Source organism: Desmodus rotundus, chromosome 8 (assembly GCF_022682495.2).
Source record: "Desmodus rotundus isolate HL8 chromosome 8, HLdesRot8A.1, whole genome shotgun sequence".
NCBI lineage: Eukaryota > Metazoa > Chordata > Mammalia > Chiroptera > Phyllostomidae > Desmodus > Desmodus rotundus.
The window spans coordinates 13,462,313-13,487,564 of NC_071394.1; the positions used below are offsets into that span (position 1 = coordinate 13,462,313).

A 25,252-nucleotide genomic window follows, 5' to 3' on the forward strand; every position below is an offset into this window, starting at 1 on the left:
TGAAAAAATATATGCACCCCTCTGTTCAGTGCAGTGGTATTTACAATAGCCAAGATTTGGAAGCAGCCCAAGTGCCCATCAGTAAATGAGTGGGCAAAAGAGCTGTGGTACATTTGCACAATGGAATACTACGCAGCCTTAAAAAGGAAGAAAATCTTACCCTTTGCAACAGCATAGATGGACCTGGAGACTATTCTGCTCAGTGAAATGAGACAATCAGAGAAAGACAAATACCGTATGATTTCACTCATGTATGGAATCTAATGAACAAAACACATTAACACCCAAAATAGAAGCAGACTCATAGATACAGAGAACAGACTGACAGCTGTCAGAGGGGAGAGGGCTGGGGACTGGCTGAAAGAAAGTGAGGGGGTTAATCAAAGAAATACCTCATAGACACAGACGGCATATGGTGATTAGCAAAGGGAAAGGTTTGTGTGTGTTCTTTACCCACTCATCTATCAAGGGACACTAAGGTTGCTTCCGTATCTTGGCTATTATAAATAACACTAAAATGAAGGCAGGGGTGCATATATGTTTTAGAATTAGTGTTTTTGTCTTCTTCTGAGAGACATCCAGACATGGAACTGGCAGGTCCCAAGCAACACCCCTTTCAATTCTTCTTTACCCGGGTTCCACAGTCTTCCCCCTGGGCTCTCTTGTGTTCCTCTGACCCTTCCTGAACATTTGCATTCTTGGGGTCCTTTTTCTGTTTCCATTCCTAAAACATGATCGTATATGAAATTTGCCTTGCGTCTCTGTATGCTCCACCTATAATTTTACCATCTCACAATTTTAATTCTCACCTTCCCTTGGATAATTTCCAAATCTTCATCTTCAATCCCACCCACACATAGGCCATGGCCTCAAACTGCCTACATCCTGAGTAAAAAAAAAAAAAAAAGTCTGCAACTTTAATATGAGGAAAATTGTGCTGAGCAACACTAAAAATAGCAATTGATCTGAAAAAGAAGAATTCCAGAGACTCGGGAAACTTCACTGGGAAAATGACATTTGAGCCAGACTTTGAAAGATGAGCCAGATTTTGCAGGCAGAGATAAGGGAAATGTCATTCCAAAGAGGAAAATGGTGGCCGAAAATGAAGTTTGCCAAAACAGGGCCATTGACCAGTCATCAAATGAACAAGAAAAAAGAACAGTCACCTTGAATTGGGCCCCTAGCTCACACACAAGATATAACACATATGTCACAAAAAAACTGCCGTCTCCCTCACAACAGGGGAAATCAGTAGAAAACAGACTTGTTGCAAGCAAAGTGGCTGAAACGAGCAAACCCACACAATCACAGGTATGCGTCATCACGGCCATTTGCAGATGAAGACACCAAGGCTACGCACGGTTGAGGGGCTTGGCCAAACCCACACAGCAGATTTGGAATCCCCGCATCCAGCAGACCAGACATGCCTTTCTGTCTTCAAAATCGAAAGGCTATTTCTCCGGCTTCCCTGTATCAGAAGATGGGCTGAGGAAAAACTCAATTCCCTACACAACTGCAAGCCTATATTCACAGCACTTGTGTGGACCATCATTTTCCTGGGTCCAACCATAGATGTTTTCCAGAGAGGAGAGACCATGCTTGAGCTCCATCTCAGAGGGAGCACAAATGTAACTGAAATGCAAAGTGGAAAAGGAAGCCATCCAAAGTATTTTAATAATTCATTCTTACAAACTGTTACTTGAGAACAAATCTCTCTACGCTGCCAATAAAAATAACATAACCGAAAAATACAAGCTTACATATAATTTATCCAACTAACCAGTTACACTGTTTCACTAAGATTATTTCGGCAGAGCTAGGCAAGCTGAAAACAAAGGCGTGTCCTTTTAAGTGTTGAGAGTAAAGAGCTATCGGGAAACCTGTGAAAGGTGACCTGTTTCTCAGGCTGCCTGGTCAGCAGAATATGTGAAATCAGCAATCACAATACCTTCAGACTATTGTAAAATGATCATTTCTCTTTGTCCTTCTTACCACGTCTCACAAGCTTTAAGAAAAGTTATTTTGCCTATTCATGTAGGAATGTCAGAGGCCAGAAACTGAAGCCCAGTGCCAATAAAATGAGACAGTAGGCTGTTTTATGTTGAAAATAACATTAAAAACCTTTCCCTGGGCTTCCAGACAATGCAAATCTCAAAAGAAGGTAACGTTCAAAACATTTGTATGTCCTGCCGACAGGCAGGTTTACCAAACATCATTGTTCAGAATTTCGAGAGGTAGCAGGTAAACCAAGTTGTAGGATTTTTTTAATTAAAAAAAATCACAAAATACGTCTCATAAAACATTTCTTAGAACAGGAAGGAAAAAAGAAGAGGGAGAGAGAAAAGATCCAGATAGCACCTTGCTGTGCACACAGTTCTAGAACCCATGGTCTCCCATGGGTTGTGGATTTAATCCTAGTGGCAAGATTTAAAAAGCTCTTGTTACCTGAAATGATGTCTAGGATTGACTTCAAATGAATAGGGGTGTGGGATAACAGATGAAACGCAAATGGCCATGAATGGCTAATTGTTGGAGTGATGGATACTTAGGGGCTCATTGCACTATTCTGTTGATTTTTTATTATGTTTACTTAAAATTGTCCTTAATGGTACATTGGGTTGGTTTTTTTTTTTAAGAGTCTAGCTTAATAATGAAGTAACACAGAAAGTTAACCAGGACAGGCCTCTTTCATTTGCATTCACGACAAAAACGCTGTGCCCTCCACATTTGGAAGGCCATGTCCAAGAACAAGTTGATGTAGTCTCTAGTCACTAATATATAAGGTCCATAGGGGCAGTGATTTGTCCCAGTGCCGAGAATAGGGCCTGAAACTTAGCAGACCAGCAATACAAGGCCTGTCCGGAAAAAGTCCAGCCATTGTTAATATAGTGAGAACGGATTGCACAACATCGATGTAACCTGGCAGCCAGAGAGAGTGGACTGGAATGTGCCTGCATGAACAATGACGACTTCACTGTACTAGTCAGTGTGGGTGGTAGACGCTGTTGAACGAGCCTGTGTACTGTGTGGCCATTGCATTCAAAATGACTGAGCGAGTAGAGCAATGAATCTGTGTCAAATTTTATGTTAAGCTCACACATTCCTCTGCAGAAACTATTCGGATGATTCAGAAAGTCACAGCTAAGGGCAACTGGCGATTGGCAGCTTTATCATGGCAGTGCACCCACTCATACATCACATCTCCTGCAGAGTTTTTTGGCAAAATATCAAATCACCCAGCCCCCTACAGTCCAGAATTGGCCCTGCAACTTCTGGCCTTTCCCAAAACTAAAATCGCCTTTGAAAGGGAAGAGATTTCAGACCACTGATGAGATTCAGGAAAATACAATGGGGCAGGCAGCTGATGGCAGCTGGGAGAACTGTGTGAGGTCCCAAAGGTGCCTACTTTGAAGGGGACTGAGGCATCATTTCCTATGTACAATGTTTCTTGTATCTTGTATCTTCTTCAATGAATGTCTCTATTTTTCATATCACATGGCTGGATACCTTCTGGACAGACCTTGCATATATTTTTTAAATTTAAAAAAAACGAATGAAGGAATGAATGATGACTATCTCCTGAAAGGCAGAAGAATGAGGGACTATGTGAACAAGTTCTAAACTCAATGTAAGAAAAAGCCTTCTCCCATCCAAGTACTAACCAGGCCCGACCCTGCTTAGCTTCCGAGATCAGAGGAGATCGGGTGCGTTCAGGGTGGTATGGCCCGTTCAAGGTGGTATGGCCGTAGACAAGAAGCAGCTTTCTAATGAAACGATGCAGCACACATTGGGCTGTCTCAGAGTCCTGCTTAGACTGTCTCCACATGCCTGCCCTTCCTCTGTTTGCCCAACTTACTATTCAAATATGAAACCATTCCCTATCTACTCTCTTCCTGGCCCATTACTAGGGCAGAGAGAGAACCTCCCCTCACAGAGTCCTAATGTATCTCTCTCTCTAATACTTACCATGTTGCATGTGCTCACAAATCTGTTTGTCATGGGGCGTAGCCAACAAGAAGTATCAACTGATTAGTTATTGGAAAGAGTTAAATTCTTTGTTGTATAGGTTGGTTTGTCCAGGCTGGACTGGCACTTACTAGGGATTCTACAGGGGAGTTATATAGGCATAATCCATTCAGTCATTCATTCATTATTTACTGAGCACCTATTATGTTCCTGGTAGATAAGATGTCTGGGTAAGCTTCAGCAGACAGTGTCATGGATAGTATTTGAAAACTAAAAATTAAAGGATAGTGGAATGGGTGAAGCAAACAGCAGAAGAGTATTAGTGATAGAAGGAACTCAGGAAAGAGTGTACCAACTATCTTTTAAGATTTCTTGAAATCGAAACGATTCAGAATTTTAACCTATTACAGTATTTGGCACAGTCTCAGACTCAGAGCTGGGACAGGTCCCATGGTAGCACTGTAAGATCTGTAAATACGTACTTCTGAATTGACCTTGGGCTGGCTTGCTCTCTTTGTCTTTATGGTATGCAATAATTTGAACGGTGTAATTCTGGTCTGGCATAAGGCCTTGAATAATTGCTTTAGTTGCAGTGTTCTGGAGATTCAACTGATTGGTTTTTCCACCTATAACAAAACAGAAAGATAAATCAGTTCTAAAAACTAGATTAACTGTGTATATTAAGAGATTTTACGAACCAGCAATCAAGATTTTAAAAGAAGACCATTAAAATTATTTATCATGGTACCTAAGTGCACAGCACTTAAATGTAATATACTTTTCCCTTTCAGTTGTACTCTTTGCATTAGACAACTTCAACACAGTTGTCTAAATTAGATAAAAACACATTCACAAAAATCATTTATCACAACACCCTATTGCTCTGTTACACCAGGGAAGACCATAGTACAGGAACAGGAGACAGGAAGCCATCAACATCAGGTATACTTTTCGAGAAAAGAAGTTCACTTAAAAGTAAAGGGAAAGATATGGGCAGACTGAATGCAATTATCTGTGCTGGCATTTTTCCTGTGGTGTTTCTATGAATCAAAGCATCCTTGAAGCATTAGCGACTTAATTATCTTAAATCTGAGCATCACTGGCTCGGGATGTTGAAGGAACCACTCAGTACGTGGCTACTTAAAAGTTAGTTTGGCTCATGAAAAGAGTTTGAACCCCCATTATCTCTCCATCAAATTAGACTGGCATCTAAGGCCTCCCCCAAAAAGGCTATTGATTAAACACTCAATCTTTTATTCAAAGTTTCAAAAATACCTTTCTTCTCCAATTTCTGGCAGTGTTTACTATGTCTGAGAAAAGGGAAATTAATTTAAAGCTTAAAAAGACTCTGAAATTTGTTGGCTTAATCAAACATAACAGATTACAGTATATTTTAATTACATTCTAAGAAAATATAATGACATTAAGTTTGAAATTTGGTGCTATCATCCGTGCCTCCTACTACGAGAAAGCAGAACTGGGCGCTCCTATCGCCAAAACCTACTTCCTTAAATGCACTTGTGTCCAAGATGTTAAATCTGGTTTCACGCCCTTCTATCAATTAAAACTCATCCACAACAACAAAAAAAATAGTTCTTAGAAAACTGTGTATTAGAATTCCTCTCTGAGAGGCATAGAGTGTATTATTTTAAAGGCTTTGAAAATCCTGCAATAAAAAAAAGCTTTAAACTCTGTTTAAAATGGAATTCTCAAATTTATTTGATTGTTAAACTACTTGGTTTTCTAATAGCAATGAGCACCCTGCAGAATACCAGGAAATACGCTCTAGGATAAACTAGTACAAACAATAATGGCACCGTGTCTGGTAGTGCTAAAATGGCTACAAACATTTCATAACTAAATGTACACTGACTGCCTTTTTCATTTACTCTATTGATTTTGTGTTTGATTAAGTAGACACCAGAGGGTCAAGACTGTCGTATTCGAATGAGCCACTGCAGGGAAGGCATCGGGTCACTGGGGAAGACAAACCCAGTATTCATGAAGAAATCATTTGCTTTCGCCCTCATTTTTTATTTTGTCACTGGAGGTGTGTGAGCAAGAGTTGCAGACCTCATTTCTGGGTGTGCTGTGGCAGAGGGGACGGAAGGGTCAGGCTGAGGCTTGGTTCAGAGGCCACCCAAGCACCTCTAAGATTCTCCAACTCCTCAAGGGCCCCTGCCTGGGGCACTTCATAGTTTGGAGCTATCGACAATTAATCAGAAAAAGCAAAAACACTGATGACTTGGACGAAGAATTTACCTTTCAAGGTCAGACATGGGAGATTCTCAGAGGTACCTCATAGTAGCAATTGACGTTTTGACCTTTAGAGTCGTAACAACGTTCAACAATCTCTTAAACTTTAATTTCCCGGGCTGGCTTATTTTAGAAACCAAACTGTATTTTATAAGTCAGAGTTGTTTCAGAATTGGGCCATATTCCACAATGAAAACTGTGAACCAAACAGAATTTGAGAATAAAACATTGCTTTCTACAAGTGAGTCACTTCTGGAGGCCAACATGGGGGAGTTGGCATCTGGCAGCACTAAACCAGAGGTCATTCTAAGGAGCCTCTGGATACCACCTGTTAATAAAAGAGGGTTCCTTTTCAGGGACAGAGCAAAGGCCGGGTGTTCCAACTGCTTGTATTGTTGGAGGCTTTCCACTTAGGAACAGGTAAGAGGCCCGCACTTAGGACCAACAGAGCATGTGTCCGCCTGAGAAAGTGAGGTGGGAACAGGTCTGCCTCCATATAAATACCTTTATCACCAATAAAGAGGAAAAATGTTATATGTATATAAATGTACATATATAATATAAATATGCTATCAAGGAGTTATTATGTACTATGTGAAAATGGATCCTAGAAGAAATGAGACCTGACCAATATACTAAAGAGCATCTTTTTTTTACATGACTACTTTATCTTCATGATCAATAAATTTGTTTAACTTTGCTTTTCCTGTTTTAATTTATCATTTATTTTTACAATGTCTATTTAGCTTATATAATTTTCAGGTATAATTGCTCAATAAAACTCTATCAAGTTAATTAACCATAATGTGCCCAGCCAGTCACAGCTGTTGGGCAGCCAGATGTATATTTTTTAAGTGTCTTTAGAACAGAAGTATTCACCCTATGTTGAAATAGAAGTAAGAATTTTTTTAAATCTTCACCTGAGAATACACTTACTGATTCCAGAGAGAAAGGAAGGTTGAGAGAAAAAAAAAAACACTGATCGGTTGCCCCCCATACGCACCTAGACCAGGATCAAACCCACAACCCAGGCACGTGTCCTGATCAGGAATCGAACCCGCAACCTTTAGGTTTTATGGGACAACGCTCCAACCAACTGAGCCACACCAGCCAGGGACAGAAGTAACAATAGCCTGGAAATGTCACCTGAGGAGAATTATGGTGAGTCCAATAGTCATTTTTTTGACTTAGTGAACATCCTTTCCTGGATTGGAAGGTAAGATTTCAAGCTCAAATATTAAATTAATAGAAAAAAACTTTCAGATGATTTTAGAGACATTTAGCACTACATATTTTTAGTTACCTACATGTAAATGTCGCTATACTATAGAGAATGCAGTTGGTGGTTTTTACCTGAAGCTGGGGACACAAGAAGTTTGTATCCACCAAATTTCCCTCTCGGAGCCTTCCATGAAATCTGTATACTGTCATGAGACAATACATTGTATCTTAACCGCGTGGGTGGGGCCACTGGGAAGAAAAAAAAATGATTAAATGTTGAAACATGTAGCTACCATTTGTTAAATTGAAATGTCAGCATAATGTAATCAAAAGACACAAGACTTCTTCAGACTCAAAACGTGTTCTTTCAACAACCCCATTAATAAATTAGTCAGTTTGCAAAATTATATAGACCTACGAGCATTTGTTTCTGACTCACGAGATAAGCATTTGTCAAACGGTACTAACCTTATGACAAAGAACTACGATTTAGGGTTAGAATTTAATACTCTAATCCAGTCTGAAAATTGAAGCCAATCTTGTAAAATGTTTTCACTATGTTACAAGGATGAATTTTTCTTCCTTGGAACGTGTGCGCTTTTATAATAAACTCTAGTGGGACTTGTTTTATGCCCTTAGGTTTTTCACTGGAGCAATCCAATATTCGTTATAAGAAGATTATTTGAGAAGGCTATTTTGGACATATTACAGTCATAAGATCTTCCTTTAAAAACATTTGAGAAAAAGATTGCAAAGAACCAAAATAAAACATACCAAATACAAGATAATTATGTTGTATAAACTTGGATTTAGTCTTCCGAAGCATAGATGATTTATACCTTTCGAAATGCTACACAGCACATGGTCGTGAATCATCCCAGTGTATTGAATTTTTTCTGATAGTTCACAAAACGGGTAGATCTCCATTACTCCTTGTGTAAGCCATTCAAACGTCAAAACATGTTTTTGGAACTCGACATCAATGTAACAATTTCAAAAGAAATTATATCATATCCAAATTGTTTGCCAAATAAAAGGTAATGCTTAACAGAAAAATTTAGCACTTATAACCCATTTTTATGCCCAGCCTTTTGGTCTCACTTTAGGAAACAGAGTGTGTGGGGGTGGAGGAGTAAATATTTTTCTTAACGAGTATGTAGTTTGGACATTGGTTTGATTCCCAGATATGTCACTTCTTAGATAAATAACCTCGAGCAAGCGACTGTTTCTTCCAAAGTCGTATTTTTTTTAAAGGTGACAGCAACACTTTCTGCCCATGATGGATGACATTAAACAGGATAATGGATTTACAGATTATAATAAGTGCTCAATAAATGCTGGCTCCCCTCCCTCCTTATATCATATGGTAAGTGATATCAAATGTCCATTTAATCCTCACAAAAATACATTGCTGTCTCAATTTTATATATAAGGAAACCAAGGAGAAGCTAAGAGACTCGCCCAAGTTCGCATACTGCTGGACAACAATCTCCAACCTCAAACAAAAGGCTCTCTTTGGAAGGAGACCCCTATTAAGAAGGCACCCCGCACTGCACTGGACAAGTGAGTAATTTACCCCTGCACGCTACCCACTCGTTTGACATCAGTAAGCACTGAAGGGCACAGCCTTGCGCATTCTCTTCCTCACTGCCCTTTACAGCCCCTCAGTGGGGAACGCTAGCCATCCACACAAAGACATTAGCTGCCATTCTCAAGGTGACATGAATGGAAGAGTTTACATTCCTCTGGATTATGCAAAGATGGATTCATCATAAGACCAGTGACTTGGAAAGAGAGGAAGAAGGTGGCTAACCCGAGCATTTGGGTGAACAGAGAAACGATTACTACTTTGCCTACTGTATTTTGCCGTGTATAATGGGCACCCACGTTTTTGTGCATGTTATACACAGGAGTATTATACTCATGGTATGTGATCATTATACCCATGTATAATGCGCATCTTTATTTTTCCCTCAAAAATTTGGGCAAAATGTGCACACTATACACTGCGAAACACAACAGACTGGAACTTGGGGAGAAAATCTATTTATAGATAGCTTCTTATTACTTACAGAAAAAATTAAAAATAAAAATGTTTATAAATTTAAACAATATATTCCAGTTTCTAAGCCAAATCTTGTCAGGGGGCAAACAGACATCACTGGCCATGCTTATCGCAAAGTTTTGCATGAATGAACTGGTGAAAGATAGCTGGCGAGCCTGGGAGCCATCAAGTGGAAAGGAACAAGAAGAATGGAGGCTTCAGTCTAGGCAGGTCCAGGAGGGACAGGCCATTCTGTCAGCAGCCCAGGCGTGCTGACATCTCAAGGAGGGCACAGAAGTGAACACCACTCAGGATTCCTAGCTGAAGGATTAGACATCTTTATAGCATTTTCCACCCAACCTACCATTCTTTCAATGTGGCCTGAGTTTACAGCCTGCAGTTTGTCATCAATAACTAACCTGAACCGACAGGAGAACGTAGTGATGGTAACATGGACCACGCCCTGATACCACGACCACACAGACCACACGGGTGCTCCGGGACCCAGAGCAGCACTGGCTTCTGCTGAGCTGCTCCAGGGAATGCATGGTGAAGCAAATGCTTCATCAACACTCAGATCCATCAACAGTCCACTCTTCAAACAAGGGACAAATGACTCATGTGACTATAGCCCCACTACAGCTTTCTTTTCTCAATGGCCCACGTCTATTGCCTACATAAGCATAAATGCTCTCACAGTCATTAAAAGAACAGCTTAGCTGGACACCAAGTTCCCATTTCCTTTAGATTTTTGCCTTTTGGGGAAAAACACTGAAAAGAAGAAATGCTGGTTAAGAAAAAAAGAGGCATGAGGTCACCGTTATGAACTTCACAGTTAGCCCCTTTTTCCCTGCGTGGAAGGCACTGGGGCTTGTGCCAAAGCCAGGGCAGCAAGACCGACAGAAACCCTGTAAGCGCGCTGGCGAAAGAACTGCTCTTATCTCATGGAACAAAAACTTGTGTGTACTTAATACCAGACTCAGGATTTTTCTTTTTGCCAGCACAAAGCTTCTATACATATATTTAACTTGCAGTAATAGTTATAAATGCTTGCATGAACCTGACTCAAAAGTTAATTTGTGTCAGTTAAAATCCTAAGCTTTTCTTAGTTTATTTTTGTTGTATTTTTTCCATTATCATTTCTCCCCCTTATACCCTCATATCTACCTCCACTCAGCCCCTTCCCCACTAAGCTTTCTAAAAAGACAAAAATCAAGTGTAAAGCTTAATGACGTTTGGCCTACACCAAGAACCAAGGGCAAGCTAACAAACTCATTCTTTGTATGGTGAAGTCAGACTTCCTATGTGAGTTTGGGCCAAATACAACATTGTGAATATACATACTTTATGCCACAGGGGGATTGAGGAGGAAGACCAGGGAGGGTGTGTTCAATATTTTCCTTCTAGTGCAGGATCAGGGGTGCTGCTGACAATATGGGGGTATTTTTGCTTCACCATGTCATATTTTTTTGAGAGGGAAAATTTTCTTTAAACCCCAAGAACTTCACTGCAATCGTTCTCATAGAATCCATTGTCGTGGGCAGAAAAAGAATGTTTGTGTGATTCCAGTGAAGCTTCACTGTTATCGGGTAACTTTGGAAATTTTACTTCATAATATGAGTGTTTATTAAAGGGCTAATTTTCTGTCCTTCTTTCCTCCTTCCCTTTCATGCTTCCTTCCCTCCCTCCCTCCCTTCTTTTCTTCCTTAACTCTTTCCTTCCTTCCTGCTGTCCTTTCCTCCTTCCTTCTTTCTTTCTTCCTGCCTTTAACTTTAACTCAGCTGAAATCTTGTTTTGCCGAATGACAACCTATAGGCAAAGGTCTGCCTCTAATGAAATAATCTCATTAAGTCCTTGAAACTCCTCTTCCTGCACAGGAACACTGAAATGGAGATCCTCTGCTCTCCACTCCCAATCGTCACCCCCTCCTTCTGTTTCTAACAGCACTTCGGTTTCCTTCCAAGGAACAACACTCCCTCCCACTGCATGGGGCCTTGGCTACGCTATCAATCAGCCATCTGCCCCTGGCTCAGGGTGGGAGGTCAGGCTGACTCTCCCAAAAATCTGTCCAATGATGGAAGGATGGAAAATAGGTCCAGTCATTCCATTCCAAAGACATACCCTAAAAAAAAAAGTCACTATTTCTAGAATCTATATCCAGGATGTTCCCAGCTTCCTGTCCTTTTCAAAGCTTAATTATTTAATGTTTACTTTAACTTTATGAGCTACTTTGTTACCTATGGTAATTACATTTTTTTGCTTAAATTGACCAAAGTTTCTTTTATTTGGCACCAAAACTGTCTGAGTGATAGAGATGGAGCAGTATGGGCACTGAGAGTGTTTTCTCCTTCAAAACATCATCCAGGGCGCTGTGTCAGTGGAACAACCCATTATATTTATTCAGTAAAAGACATTTAAACAGCAGAGAAGTATTTGGCTAACTTTTCCAAGTGGTCTAAAAAAAAAAACCAAAACCCTCAAACAAACAACAAAAAAAAACCCTTAGTGTTTTTTTAATCTCAGTCATTTTTCAACTACGTGCATTGCCTAAATGTTCCATAAATAGAAGAAATGAAAATTTGAGGGAAATTGACTATGGGATATGCTAAACAGTCCTTTTTGTCTTTCTGAGAACCTAATATGTTATAATTTCATGATCTATTACAAAGATGCTGAAAACAGAAGTAAGGAAAATATTCTCAACTTCCAAACATGTTTGACTACTAATAACAGCAAATAATATGTGTAAATATGTTAACATAGAGGTCTTTATAAAGTTAAATGTAGCCCCATGCAAAGCCTCCAATTTTATATGCTTTGAGGTTTTTAAATGACAGTTACTTTACCTTCAGCGGTTCCTTCTTGCAACCACCCAAAACAAATATTGCCACAACCAAGTACAGATTTACTGTGAAATTCTGAGAAAGTGCGGTGCCCCATTCTGTCCTGCTACACACATTTCCCCCGACTGCCAACACAACGTTACTTTTTCTGTGCTCTAGTTCATTTAACAACTTGTCTCAAAAAGAAGATGCAGGCCTAATCCAGGTAGAAACAGTTATTTGAGCCAGTGTGGGCTCACATTCTCTGCAGAGGGAAAGAACTTCATAAAGGATTACCTGGAGACACTAAATGGGAACACAAAATCTGTGAAGTAGCAGTTTAAGAGGGGAGTGTTAATTTCCTGTATGCCTCTGAGTGTTGACTGCATTAGTTCTCTATTATCTCTGTAACAAATGATCTCAAGTGGCTTCAAACAATGGCAAAGTATGGTCTTTCAGTTCTGGGGGGCAAAAGTCTGAAACAGGTCTCATTGGGCTAAAATCCAGGTGCAGGCAGGGTGGCATTCCTTTCTGGGGTCCCTGGGGGAGAATCCATTTTCTTGCCTACTCCAGCTTCTGGAGGCTTCACTTGATGTCCCTCCACCTTCAAAGCCAACAATGGCTGGTCAAGTCTGTCTCAAGTGGCATCACTCTGACATTGGTTCCCCTGCCTCCCCCATCCATATTTAAGGACAACTGTGATTGGGTCCCAATCGGACCCACCTAGATAATCCTGGATACTCTTCCTATGTGAAGGTCAGCTGATTAACAACCTTGAATGTATCTGACATCCTAATTCTCCTTCACCATATAAGGTATTTGGATGTGAGTATCTTTGTGGGCACAGTACTCTGCTACCACAGTGACCTTTTTTCCATTTGGTGCATAAACATAACTCCAAAAATGTCCATAAGAATGTAAGGGTTGAGAGTAATTAGGATTAGCTAGCAAGCCAACGCTGGCTAGCAAAGTATCGAACATGTTCACATACGGCTTTGCGGACTAGTGACAAAACTGGCCAACCCACAGGAACTCATCCTATATCAGCTTTAAAAGTAGAAAATCAATCAAATAAAGTTATTCATATTCTTTATTCTCTGCTCAATCAACTATGTAAATAAATGGTGTCATGGCAGAAATAAGCTTTGGTTTCTCAAATGCCTCACATGCTTTCCGAAGTCAATGACAACTGAAAAACCAAAGCCAATGACTTCCGAAGACTTTTCTTCCTGAGACTGCCTCCAGCACTCGCCCACCACCTTCCTTCTAGAAAGTTTCTCCAGCCTTCACTTCTAGGCCACTGCATTCCCTTGACCCTTCTCATAATTATAATTTTTGACACTTTCAGTCAGTCCTTTTTCTTCCTTTAACCACCTAACTGCGGATGTCTGCCAGGTTTCATCCTCACTTCTCCTCATTGGGCCACCCCTTCCTAACCCCACCTTGAGGATGTCAACAGTCCCTAGAAACAATCCCCAAGCAGAATGCAATTCAGATATCATCTCCTGCCCTGAGTTTTTGTGCCTAATCTCCAGACTACCAGACTGTCCTCCTGGATATCCTATAAGTACCTCAAGCTCCACACGTATTTATCTAAGACTGAACTCATTATCTTCAGCTTCAAATGCTTGCTTCATCCTTTATTCTCTCATTACTCTCTTCACCAAACATCTACTAGGAGGCACTGTTCCGAACTAGAGATATACATTAAGTAGAGAACCACTGCCTTTAATGAACTTAGGTAAACACGCAATCACAACACAAAAATATAGAAGCAATAATAACACGGGGGAAGAACTGAAAGGACCTATCTACTCAATTGTCCAGCAAAAAGCCTCAGAGTCATCTTTGACACAGTCGTCCCCCCTTATCCATGGCTTTGTTTTATGTGATTTCAGTCACCTGCATTCAACCGTGGTCCAAACCACTAACTGGAAAATTGCAGAAATAAACAGTTCATGAGTTCTAAATGGTGCATCATTCTGAGTAGTGCGATGAAATCTCCCAATGTCTGCTTGTCCCACCCACGGCATAAATCATCCATTTCTCCAGCGACTCCAGGCTCTACACGGCCCCCACCCATTCGTGAGTCACTTAGTAGCCATCTTGCCTGTCACATCAGTTATTAGAGAGGCTACATTCATGTCATGTTTTTATAATATATTGTTATCATTGTTCTATTTTATCATTTGTTGTTGTTAACATCTTTATACTGTGCCTAATTTGTAAATTAAATGCTATTATAGGTATGTATGCTCACATATGGGACAAAACATAGTATATATATAGGGCTCAGTTTCAGACATCCACGGAGGGTCTTAAATACACCCCCGTGGATAAGGGGGACTGCTGGTGTTTCCCTCTCTTTCCGCTCCCACGGTACCTAACCGGTAAACAAGTCCCATCTCTTCCGCCTCTGAAATGTTTTATGGATTCATCCTCCTCTATTCCTCTACCTACTTCAGGCCTTCAACACCTATTTTCTAGACAACTTAATATAATCTTCTAATGGTCTTCTTGCCTTAGCTGTTCCTATTCCCTCAAACCCCCATGAGAGACAGAGATGAGTACCAGCAATATTACTATCAGAGTATCTGTCTAAAAAACAGAGCTGTTTAAAATCCTCCACAATCTGGCTTCACTCTCTCTTTCCATCTTTGCCTGTTGCCCTTCCCCCCACGGAACTTGTATTGAATGTACCTGATTATACTTCTGTTTGTTTGCGAGCGGGCAATAGCTGCTAGAAGGAGAAGAGTCAGGTTTCACCCAGCCTTGTGTCCTAAACCTGACCCAGAGTAGATGCCCCATAAAAGTTCATTTAAAACAGAACTGGGCTAACAGTGTGTTATATCTAGTAGACAGCATCCCCGAAAGGACCCCAGGAGAGCTCTCTATGTGATCACTAACTCCAGGAATGACTGTATGAGTTAAGTTCGACTGAGATGGCAATTCTAAAGGGCTTCAGGGTCTGCCTCCTCTCTATTCCTAAGGACCTGCATGTAAAACCCATAGTTTTGTCCACGGGGCCCAGGATGGCTGTGAATGTGGGCCAATACAAAGTTGTAAATTTGCTTAAAACATTATGAGATTTTTGTATGATTACACATTGCAATGTATTTAATATGTGGCCCAAGACAACTCTTCTTCTTCCAGGGTGGCGCAGAGATGCCAAAAGGTTGGACACCCCTGGTTCAGAGGGTGAATTAGCTAGGATTTCTATGATCACTTCTCTAGTTGCCACAGCTGAAAGCATTCTTCCGCCAATGCCAAAAAGGGTAGCAGAATTTGTCTCCCCAGCTGACCCCGTTGTGTTGCATGAGATATTGGAAACACCGCCCTTAACTCCAAGGGCTTCAACACTATTTGAACGTGCAGAGAGTCAAGTTCTACTCCTATCCAAACAGGTGTGCCTCACTCTAAGGAGCCAGGGTGTGGTTCTTGCCTTTGACTAACTTTACAACTTTGAATTCCAAACATAAGACATGAACGCTCCTAAAACAACTTTATCACATTAAACCTCAGCTGATGAATGACTACTTCAGCTCCAACATTTCTGTTTCTACAGGATTACCATGTTTGTCTAGTAATGTCACTTTGAGGACTTGTACACATTATGCACTTACTTTGGAGTTCAGCACACTTTTTCTGTAAAGGGCCAGATAATATATATATAAACAAATGAGCATGGCTGAATTCCAATAAAACGTTTTTTACAAACTCAAGCAGTGAGCCGGATTTGGCTTATAGGTGGTAGTTTGCCAACTCCTGACATGCTTTATAAAAATGAATGGAAGTAAAAAACAAAAGTGTAGATCCCAATAACAACAACAGCAGATTTCAAAACCTAAGTTCAATGTATGCAGAGCTGGAATTGTTTAAAATGGCATGTCAGCAGCCTCTGTCAGACCCTTAGTAAACTTTAGACTACGTGCTCAGTTTTTTTAAAAGGAACAAAATTCAGGACTAGGTATGAAGTGGTGGGGATATCCCGTAGACACTCTAAGAAAGAAAGCATGATTGGGATACACACAGCTGTTACAGCTCGTTATTAATAGAATTGACTTTATAACATGCAAATTTGATGTTACCCATTAAATGTGCATGGCCGGAAAAGAAATTTCTGAAAAGAAGCAACTTAAGAACAATCTGTTCTACCAATTGCCACAAAATTACTGTGCTCAGTCACTAGTGAAGTCGTTAACTGTCATCAAAGTTGTGGTACATTTCTACAGTGACAATGGTTGGTAATATTGAGTAAAAACCAACATATAACCCTGCCTGTGAACACAGTTGAACCAGTGAAGCACTATTAGGGTAAACTTTTGTAAAAAAAAAAAAAAAAAAAAAAAGGATAATCAAAACCAAGGCAACTAGAGTCTCAGACCCTCATGAAATATCTTAAAGTTTTCCATTACCTTGACCCTGGACAATGGTACAAAAGTAAGCAATTGCCAAAAAAGCTGGAAACAGCCAGTACTGCATCTTGCACTGAAAAATCTTCATCTTATTTCCTGCTTTTCACATGGGATGCCACCAGTCCTGGAAACAGAGAGCACAGGGGTGTTTTAAGAAGACCAACAATAAAGTAGGCACACGTAGTCATCTAGGGCAGGCGAACCAGCCAAGACGGATTAGTGGCATCAGGAACTAATTCATTCACTAGGCCATCATATATTTCACTCCAAAGTGTAAACTGATAAAAACAAAGGTGTTTGAAATGATACTGGAAATGGAGAGAATGACCTGAAATATTTGGGAGAGAAGTTCAGAAGGTACTTTGTCACTCTTTTGGAAGGCATTAATTGCATGGTGAATTTCCAAAATAAGTAAATTCCAAAAGTTTACCTGAAATGACCATTATAATCAGACAATCACAATTTCCTTGCCAGTAATTTTGGATGAAACTCAGCTCCTCCAGTATCTTTTACATACAGTTAAAAGTCCTACGGCTGCATTACCTTGCCTACAAAGCAAAGAGAATTTAAAAAACCACTTTGTGCTAATAGTAAATCAGTTCTCAGCTTTCACATCACTGGGCAGAATGATCCCTAATCTTTCCTTATAACTCTTTTTCTCTTATCTGTGAATCTAAAACTCTACCAAGTTTTTATTTTTCATTAGAATATCAATGAAAGAAGAGCAACAAGAAATAAGAGAAAGAAATAAAAAGGAAAGAGGAGGAGAGGAAAGGGAAGGGGGAAAAAAGGTGAATGTTTGGTAATAACTTAAAAGGCCAATCTACAAATCGTTGACTACAGTTCTACTACAAACCATTATAGAGCCCCTTCCTCAGAGACTAAAACATCACAAAGGTTTCCTTCTACCCAGCATATATTCTTCATTCATGTATTCTTTCATTCCTTCTTTCATTCATGTGCTACCCACTATTGTTCCACAAAGGTTCCAAGACAACTTAATAATAAATGAACTTATTTAAAATGAATTTATTATTCATTAATAATGAATGAATAAATGTATAAGGTAGAGTTGCCAGACTTAACAAATAGAACTGCAAGGCTCCCAGTTAAATTTTAATTTCAGATAAATTGCAATAATTTTTGTAGTATGTCCCATTCAATATTTGAGACACTTAATACTAAAAAAATTATATCATTGTTATCTGCAATTCAATATAAGTAGGTGTCCTGGAAACCCTAGTATGAGGGGAAATTTGGTGGGAAAATAGTGGAATGGTAAGTAAAATGAGTAGAGAGAATATATCTGGTTCTGTTCGTAGAGGTGATGATGAATGTGGCACAAAATTTTTTATGAACTAGCAGTCCAAGAAAGAAGGACTCAGGCTAAGTTTTAAGGTTTACTATATTATTAAATTTTAAAACTTCTCTGGAGATGCATAGCTGTTCCTGATACTAAGAGCTAAATAGAGTTGTAGCCATCATTCATTCAAAAAAAGGTCACTACTTTATTCACCATAACATTTATTGAGCCTTTCCTATGTTTGAAGACTACTGTACATACGTTACACATACATAAATTCCTATAATCTTTACAGCTATCCTTTGAAGTAGGTATGATTTTAATAGCAATCACAGAGGAGGAAAAGGAGGCAAGGAGAAGTTCTCCAAGTCACATATCTTGTGAGTTCAGGATCTAAGGTTTTTACCCTCACAGACATAATAATCAGGCCTGGTACCAGGCCTGGTACCACACTTTATACCACTTGTTTCATTGTAAAACATCTTTTCTTGCTCTAATTATAAAAATAATGAGTTTTACTGGTGCAAAATTAAAAAATACAGGAAAGCAAAACAGAATATGTCCTTTTTTATTTTTATGTTTCCCTTACTGAAGTGTAAATGTTTTCTGATAACGGTAAATGTCCTGCCACACTATATATGGCGGTATGACTATTTATTACCCATCTTTATTTGAAACGTTAGCTGATTTCCAAATTTCCCCCAAACACGTAACACTGCAGCGAACATCTCGGTCACACCTCCTTGAATACCTGACTACCGAATTCCTTTGGCTACATTCCCGACTGTGGACCTGCTCAGTAAAACAACATGTGTGCTTTAAAGTTTTTAAAACATGTAATAATGCCCTACAGAATATTACCGTGATTTTCAGCTCCACCAGTATATTATATAATTAGCAAATCACATCATTTCCACCATGGTGGGGTTTGTTTTCAACACATGCTAAGTTGATAGGTAAAATGTGATTATCACAACGTCATCCTAATTTGATTTTTTCATAACGAGTAAAATGTAACATTTGGCTTGTTGGGTATTTACACTTTTTATAAAATACCTGTTCACACTGCTTTCCCATTTTCTCACTGACTTACAAGAATTCTTTATATACTATTAATTTTAACTCATAGTTCATAGTACTTTTCCAGGGCCTTTTTGTTTTGTTTTTTGTCTTTCAATTTCACTTATTGGATGAAGAATTTTTTAGCCCTGGCTGGTGTGGCTCGTCTGTAAACCAAAAGATCACCAGTTCAATTTCTGGTCAGGGCACATGTCTTGGTTGCAGGCCAGGTCCCCAGGTGGGGGCGTGCCAGAGGAAACTGATCAATGTTTCTTTCCTTCTCTTTCTCCCTCCCCTCTCTGTGAAAATAAATTTTAAAAATCTTTATTTTAAAAAGAAAATTTTTTAAAATTTAAGGTAGCTAACTCAATCATTCATTTATGGTTCTGATTCAGTATCCTGGGCAAAATGGTCCTTCCCACTTCAAAATACAGTTTTCTTAATTTTTTACTTCCAATTATGAATGGAATCTTGGATTATTTTCAAATATAGAGAAAATATTGATTTTTATGTATTTATTTTATGATGGGCCACTATTCTGAACTCTTACTAGCTCTGTATTTTCCCAGTTCAATCACTTGGATTTTCTAGATTAACAATCACATCATTTGCAATTAATGTGTTGTATCTTATTGTATAGGCTAGTAGTTTAAAATAATTACTTTACTAGGAAGGCCTCAAATATTTCACCATTACATATGTTGCTTGTAGTTGGGTTCAGATATAGTATTCTTCTGCTAAAAAAACAAAACTTTTTTTGACATTTTATTTTTAATTTTATTTTTCAATTACAATTTACAATCAATATTACTTTGTATCAGTTTCAGGTATACAGCATAGTGGTTACACAATCATAAACCTTACAAATTGTTTCCCCCAATGTCCATTACTCACTCAGCACCATACAGAGTAATTACAGTATCATTGACTATATTCCCTCCGCTGAACTTTACATCCCCAGGCCTATTTTGAAACTACCAATTTCTACTTCTTAATCCCTTCACCTTTTTCACCCAGTACCCCAATTCCCCTCTTTTGTAGCAACCATCAGTCTGTTCTCTGGGTCTATGAGTCTATTTCACATAGAAGAGGGTAAATGGGGGATAAATGGTGATGGAAGGAGACTAGACTTTGGGTGCTGGACAGACAACACAGTATATAGATGATGTGTTATAGAATTGTACTTGACCAATTGTAACTAGCCAGTGGAACCCTCCATAAATTCAATAAAAATACATATTTTTAAAAAACTGGTGGCGCGCGCATGCGCGAAGGTCTGTCCAGAAAGTATCCAGCCATGTAATATGAAAAATAGAGGCATTTATTGAAGAAGATACAAGAATCATGGTACATAAGACAATGATGCCTCAGTCCTCTTCAAAGTAGGCACCCTGGGACCTCACACAGTTCTCGCAACTGAGCATGATGTTCCTTCTGCTCTGGTAGCAGAAACCACAGAACGAATTTTGCCACGGCAAGTTTCATGCCAAGATCCTGTGCCAACATCTCAGACACAGTAGTTTTGGGGATCCCCAGATCAGTTGCTAGTTCTAGCACTGTCGGCCGGCGACCTTTGTTAATTGCAGCCCGTACACGTTCCACATTCTCAGATGTTATGCCTGTTGTAGGCCTTCCAGAACGTGGATCACTTTTAACAAATTTTCAACCATCTTTGAAGCATTTGTGCCACACTTTTATTTGTGCTGCACTCATTGCATCATCCCCAAATCCTTCTGAATCATCTGAATAGTTTCCATGGAGGAATGTTCAAGCTTAATGCAAAATTTGATGCAGATTTGCTGCTCTACTTACTGAGTCATTTTGAATGTGACAGCCACACAGTACACATGCTCACTCAACAGCATCTACTGCCCCCACTGACTAGTACAGTGAAGTTGTCATTGTTCACTCATGTGCATTCCAGTCCACTCTCGTCTTCCAGGTTACATCAGTGTCGCACAAACCATTCTCGTTATATTAACAGTGGCTGTACTTTTTTTGGACAACCTTGTATACAATAGAATGTTACTCAGCCATATGAGAAGAATGAAACCTCACCATTTGCAAAAGAATGGATGGACCTAGAGGGTAAAATGCTAAGTGAAATAAGTTAGAGAAAAACAAATACCATATGACTTCACTTATATGTGGAATCTAAAGAAGAAAATAAGGACTTCCGGCCAAGATGTAGGTGTAGGTAGACACACTGTGCCTCCTCACACAACCAAAAGAAGGACAACAACAATTTAAAAACATAAAACAACCAGAACTGACAGAAAATCAAACTGTATGGAAGTCCAACAACCAAGGAGTTAAAGAAGAAACACTCATCCAGACCGGTAGGAGGGGCGGAGATGGGCAGCCAGGTGAAGACTCACGGCAAGGTGGCGGCTGGCAGACCCAGCGAGGTGGCAGATTGTGGAGCGGGGTGGGCAAAGCTGCAGGTGGCCAGCAAGGCAGCAGCTGGTGGACCCAGCAACAGACCCAGCCACAGACCACGCAACCCAGAGTTCCAGTGCAGGGAAATAAAGCCTCAAACCACTGACTGAAAACACCTGTGGGTGTTGAGGCCGCAGTGGGAGAAACTCCCAGCCTCATAGGGGAGCTCGTTGGAGAGACCCACAGGGTCTGAGAACATACACAAACCCACCCACCCAGGAATCAGCACTGGAGGGGCCCAATTTGATTGTGGGTGGTGGAGGGAGTGACTGAAAACCGGCAGAGAGTGGAGCAAGTGCCATTGCTCCCTATCAGACCCCTCCCCCACGTACAGCGTCACAGTGCAGCGACCAGCATTACCCGGCCTTGGTGAACAGCTAAGGCTCCAACCCTTCATGTAACAGGCACACCAAGACAAACAAAATGGCCCAAATGAAAGAACAGTTCAAAGCTCCAGAAAAAATACAACTAAGCAACAAAGAGATAGCCAACCTATCAGATGCACAGTTCAAAACACTGGTAATCAGGAAGCTCACAGAATTGGTTGAATTTGGTCACAAATTAGATGAAAAAATGAAGGCTATGCTAAGAGAAACAAAGAAAAATGTACAGGGAACCAATAGTGATGGGAAGGAAACTGGAACTCAAATCAAATCAACCATGTGGACCAGAAGGAAGAAACATCCAACCAGAAAAGAATGAAGAGACAAGAATTCAGAAAAATGAGGAGAGGCTTAGGAACCTCCAGGACATCTTTAAACGTTCCAACATCCGAATTATAGGGGTGCCAGAAGGAGAAGAGGAAGAACAAAAAATTGAAAACTTATTTGAACAAATAATGAAGGAGAACTCCCCCAGTCTGGCAAAGGAAATAGACTTCCAGGAAGTCCAGGAAGCTCAGAGAGTCCCAAAGAAGCTGGACCCAAGGAGGAACACACCAAGGCACATCATAATTACATTAGCCAAGATTAAAGATAAGGAGAGAATCTTAGAAGCAGCAAGAGAAAAGGACACAGTTACCTACAAAGGAGTTCCCATAAGACCGTCATCTGATCTCTCAAAAGAAACCTTACAGGCAAGAAGGGGCCGGCAAGAAGTATTCAAAGTCATGAAAGGCAAGGACCTACATCCAAGATTACTGTATCCAGCAAAGCTGTCATTTAGAATGGAAGGGCAGATAAAATGCTTCTCAGATAAGGTCAAGTTAAAGAAGTTCATCATCACCAAGCCCTTCTTATATGAAATGTTAAAGGGATTTATCTAAGAAAAAGAAGATAAAAAATATGAACAGTAAAATGACAGCAAACTCACAGTTATTAACAACCACACCTAAAACCCAAACAAAAGCAAACTAAGCAAACAACTGGAACAGGAACAGAACCACAGGAATGGAGATCACATGGAGGGTTATCAACAGGGGAGTAGGAAGGGGAGAGAGGTGGGAAAGGTACAGAGAATAAGTAGCATAAATGGTAGGTAGAAAATAGACAGGGAGAGGTTAAGAATAGTATAGGAAATGTAGAAGCCAGAGTACTTATATGTATGACCCATGGACATGAACTAAAGGGGGGGAGTGTGGGTGGGAGGGGGTGTGCAGGATGGAGGGGAGTGAAGGGGGGAAAATGGGACAACTGTAATAGCATAATCAATAAAATATATTTATTTTTAAAAGAACACGCTTTTTGACTTTTTACTAAGTATTTTTTTCATTAAGGAATGGATGCTGAATCTTGCTTTTATGACTTTTCATCTATTAAGATATTCATATTTTCTCCTTTACCTCTTAGTGGAATTACTTTGATAATGCCTAATATTAATCTATTCTTGCAATACAGGAATAAATCCTACCTGTTCATAGCAATTATTGTGGGTTTTTTTTTTTACTTTAATGTAATTATAATGGTTTTAGCTTTCATTCAAGCCATTTTCAACAAGATGACAAAGTCATATCACTTCTTTAAAGATTTTAATAACCTAAGCTCAATAATGACACATTTGAGTTATTGGTCTTTTATATTCTTAAACAACAAAAACAGTAGAAGATTCCTTCTCTCTAATTCCTAAAGAACTAACTACATTCAAGCACTCTTTGTTACATGCTAATTAGTTTTCAAAATGTTTTAAACTTAAAATGCTTGGAATTTTCTTTATTGTAGATATATGTCTGTGGTGGTGAAAATAAAAACAAATCAATTCAAGTTACCTATTTCTAAATTTAAAATAAATATGATGTATTGCAGGACTCATAAAAATTGGATATTAATTCTTCTTAAGGAGAAGAATGGGAGTAGTATTCTAGGTGACATTTGTCCCCAAATGAATGTGTGGCTTTTTAAAAATTATTATTACAGTGGTAGTTTTAAGCCATATTAAATTTATCCAGGATTTTCTACTTTTATATACTCTCACCACTTGAAGAACTTTGGTAAAATCCCTGTTGTTACTCTAGCTTTGGATTATATCCAGTAGAGTGTGTGAGCTACCTCTTACTTGCAAAGGTTGGGGAGACTCTGAAATTTGCATATTTTTTAAAACAATCCATGTTGCATATTTAATCCCAAGTACTTTTTAAATTGCTACCATGCTACTTCACGCAGTCCTGGCTGCTGTTCTTTTGAGGGAATCTACACTGACTCGTTCTTTGAAACAACATACATAATTTAGTGAGGTACACGCCAGCCAGGCTTTAGGTTGGAGGGAGCCTACGAAAATATTTTTCAGACAATCCTGTTTCCATCCTTCCAGTCTGGAGAGTATAACTGAGTGGAGGTTGGGTCCCGTAAGAGTCTGATTCCTCTAAGATTCTGTGAATGGAACCGGTTGGAGGATTAGTACAGCCTTTAGCTAGCAACCCTATGCGCTAAAGCTCTGGTGACCTGCTTTAATGAGCTTCCTAATTTTAAAGTCCAGCCTCTGCCATTCTTTGGGGCACCCGAGACCTGGCCTTGCCAGTGATAACCATGCGGCTCAGTGACCACCTGGGTGAGGAAGTGTCACCATCCCTGTAGAGCTGAGTCAAGGCTAAGCTCTGCTTCCTTTCTTTGCAAAACCACAGTTATCCTCCTTCCCAGCCTTCCCCTCTTTCCCCCAAGGCCATTCATTGCTCTTGAAAGAGGACTCTTGGTGGCTCTTGCTCATCACGATCCAGCCCAGGGCCACGTGGCCGCTCACCTTTTCCTCTGAGGAATACTGGAAATATCAGCGATGGAGTCCTGTCAAGAACACTGTTTCACACGGGCTTTGAGGCTTCCCTTCTGGTGCAATAGTTGGAAAAACGATCATCACCTCCTGAAATCCCAAACGTGATCTTCTCCACGTTTGGAGTGATGGGGTCTGACATTGTTGCTGACGTCATGAGCCCATCCAGGTGGTCGCTGGCGAAAGCCATTGCTTGTGGAACATTTCCAGTGATGAATTCCTCGGTGATTCCATGACAGGGCAGCTCAGTGAGAGGGCATGGACCAGAACCGTTTTAGCTGCATTCCATCAGGTTTCCGCTCTGCTTAAGCAGCACCGAAAGTTGCCAAAAATGGTGGCCCTTTGGAGGGGCTCGTAACTCCCACAGGGAGATCCACAAAGTGGCATTGATGCGTAGACCACCACCTCATCACTTGGAAAAGCCATCCTAGTCTGCTGCTTGCTTTCCCAGATTTTCTGCGACACGGACACAATATTCAAGGCTGTGGAGACGAGAGTCAGGGCTCTGTGAGGCAAGACTTGGGCAATG

The 25,252-nt window shown here is 40.0% G+C and overlaps 1 protein-coding gene across 3 annotated transcripts in view; it reads right to left on the reverse strand.

The window, feature by feature from the left end:
* The window catches only part of COL14A1 (collagen type XIV alpha 1 chain), a 188,364-nt gene that overhangs the window by 153,178 nt on the left and 9,934 nt on the right, over positions 1–25,252 (reverse strand). For all 3 annotated transcript variants that reach the window (XM_045181678.3, XM_024572346.4, XM_045181679.3), the window contains exons 2-4: positions 16,725–16,848; positions 7,576–7,692; positions 4,449–4,592 (exon numbers count right to left, since the gene is read on the reverse strand). In XM_045181678.3, the coding sequence (XP_045037613.2) occupies positions 4,449–4,592; positions 7,576–7,692; positions 16,725–16,812 (349 nt within the window). In that variant the 5' untranslated portion in view covers positions 16,813–16,848. The remainder of the gene's footprint in view (positions 1–4,448; positions 4,593–7,575; positions 7,693–16,724; positions 16,849–25,252) is intronic.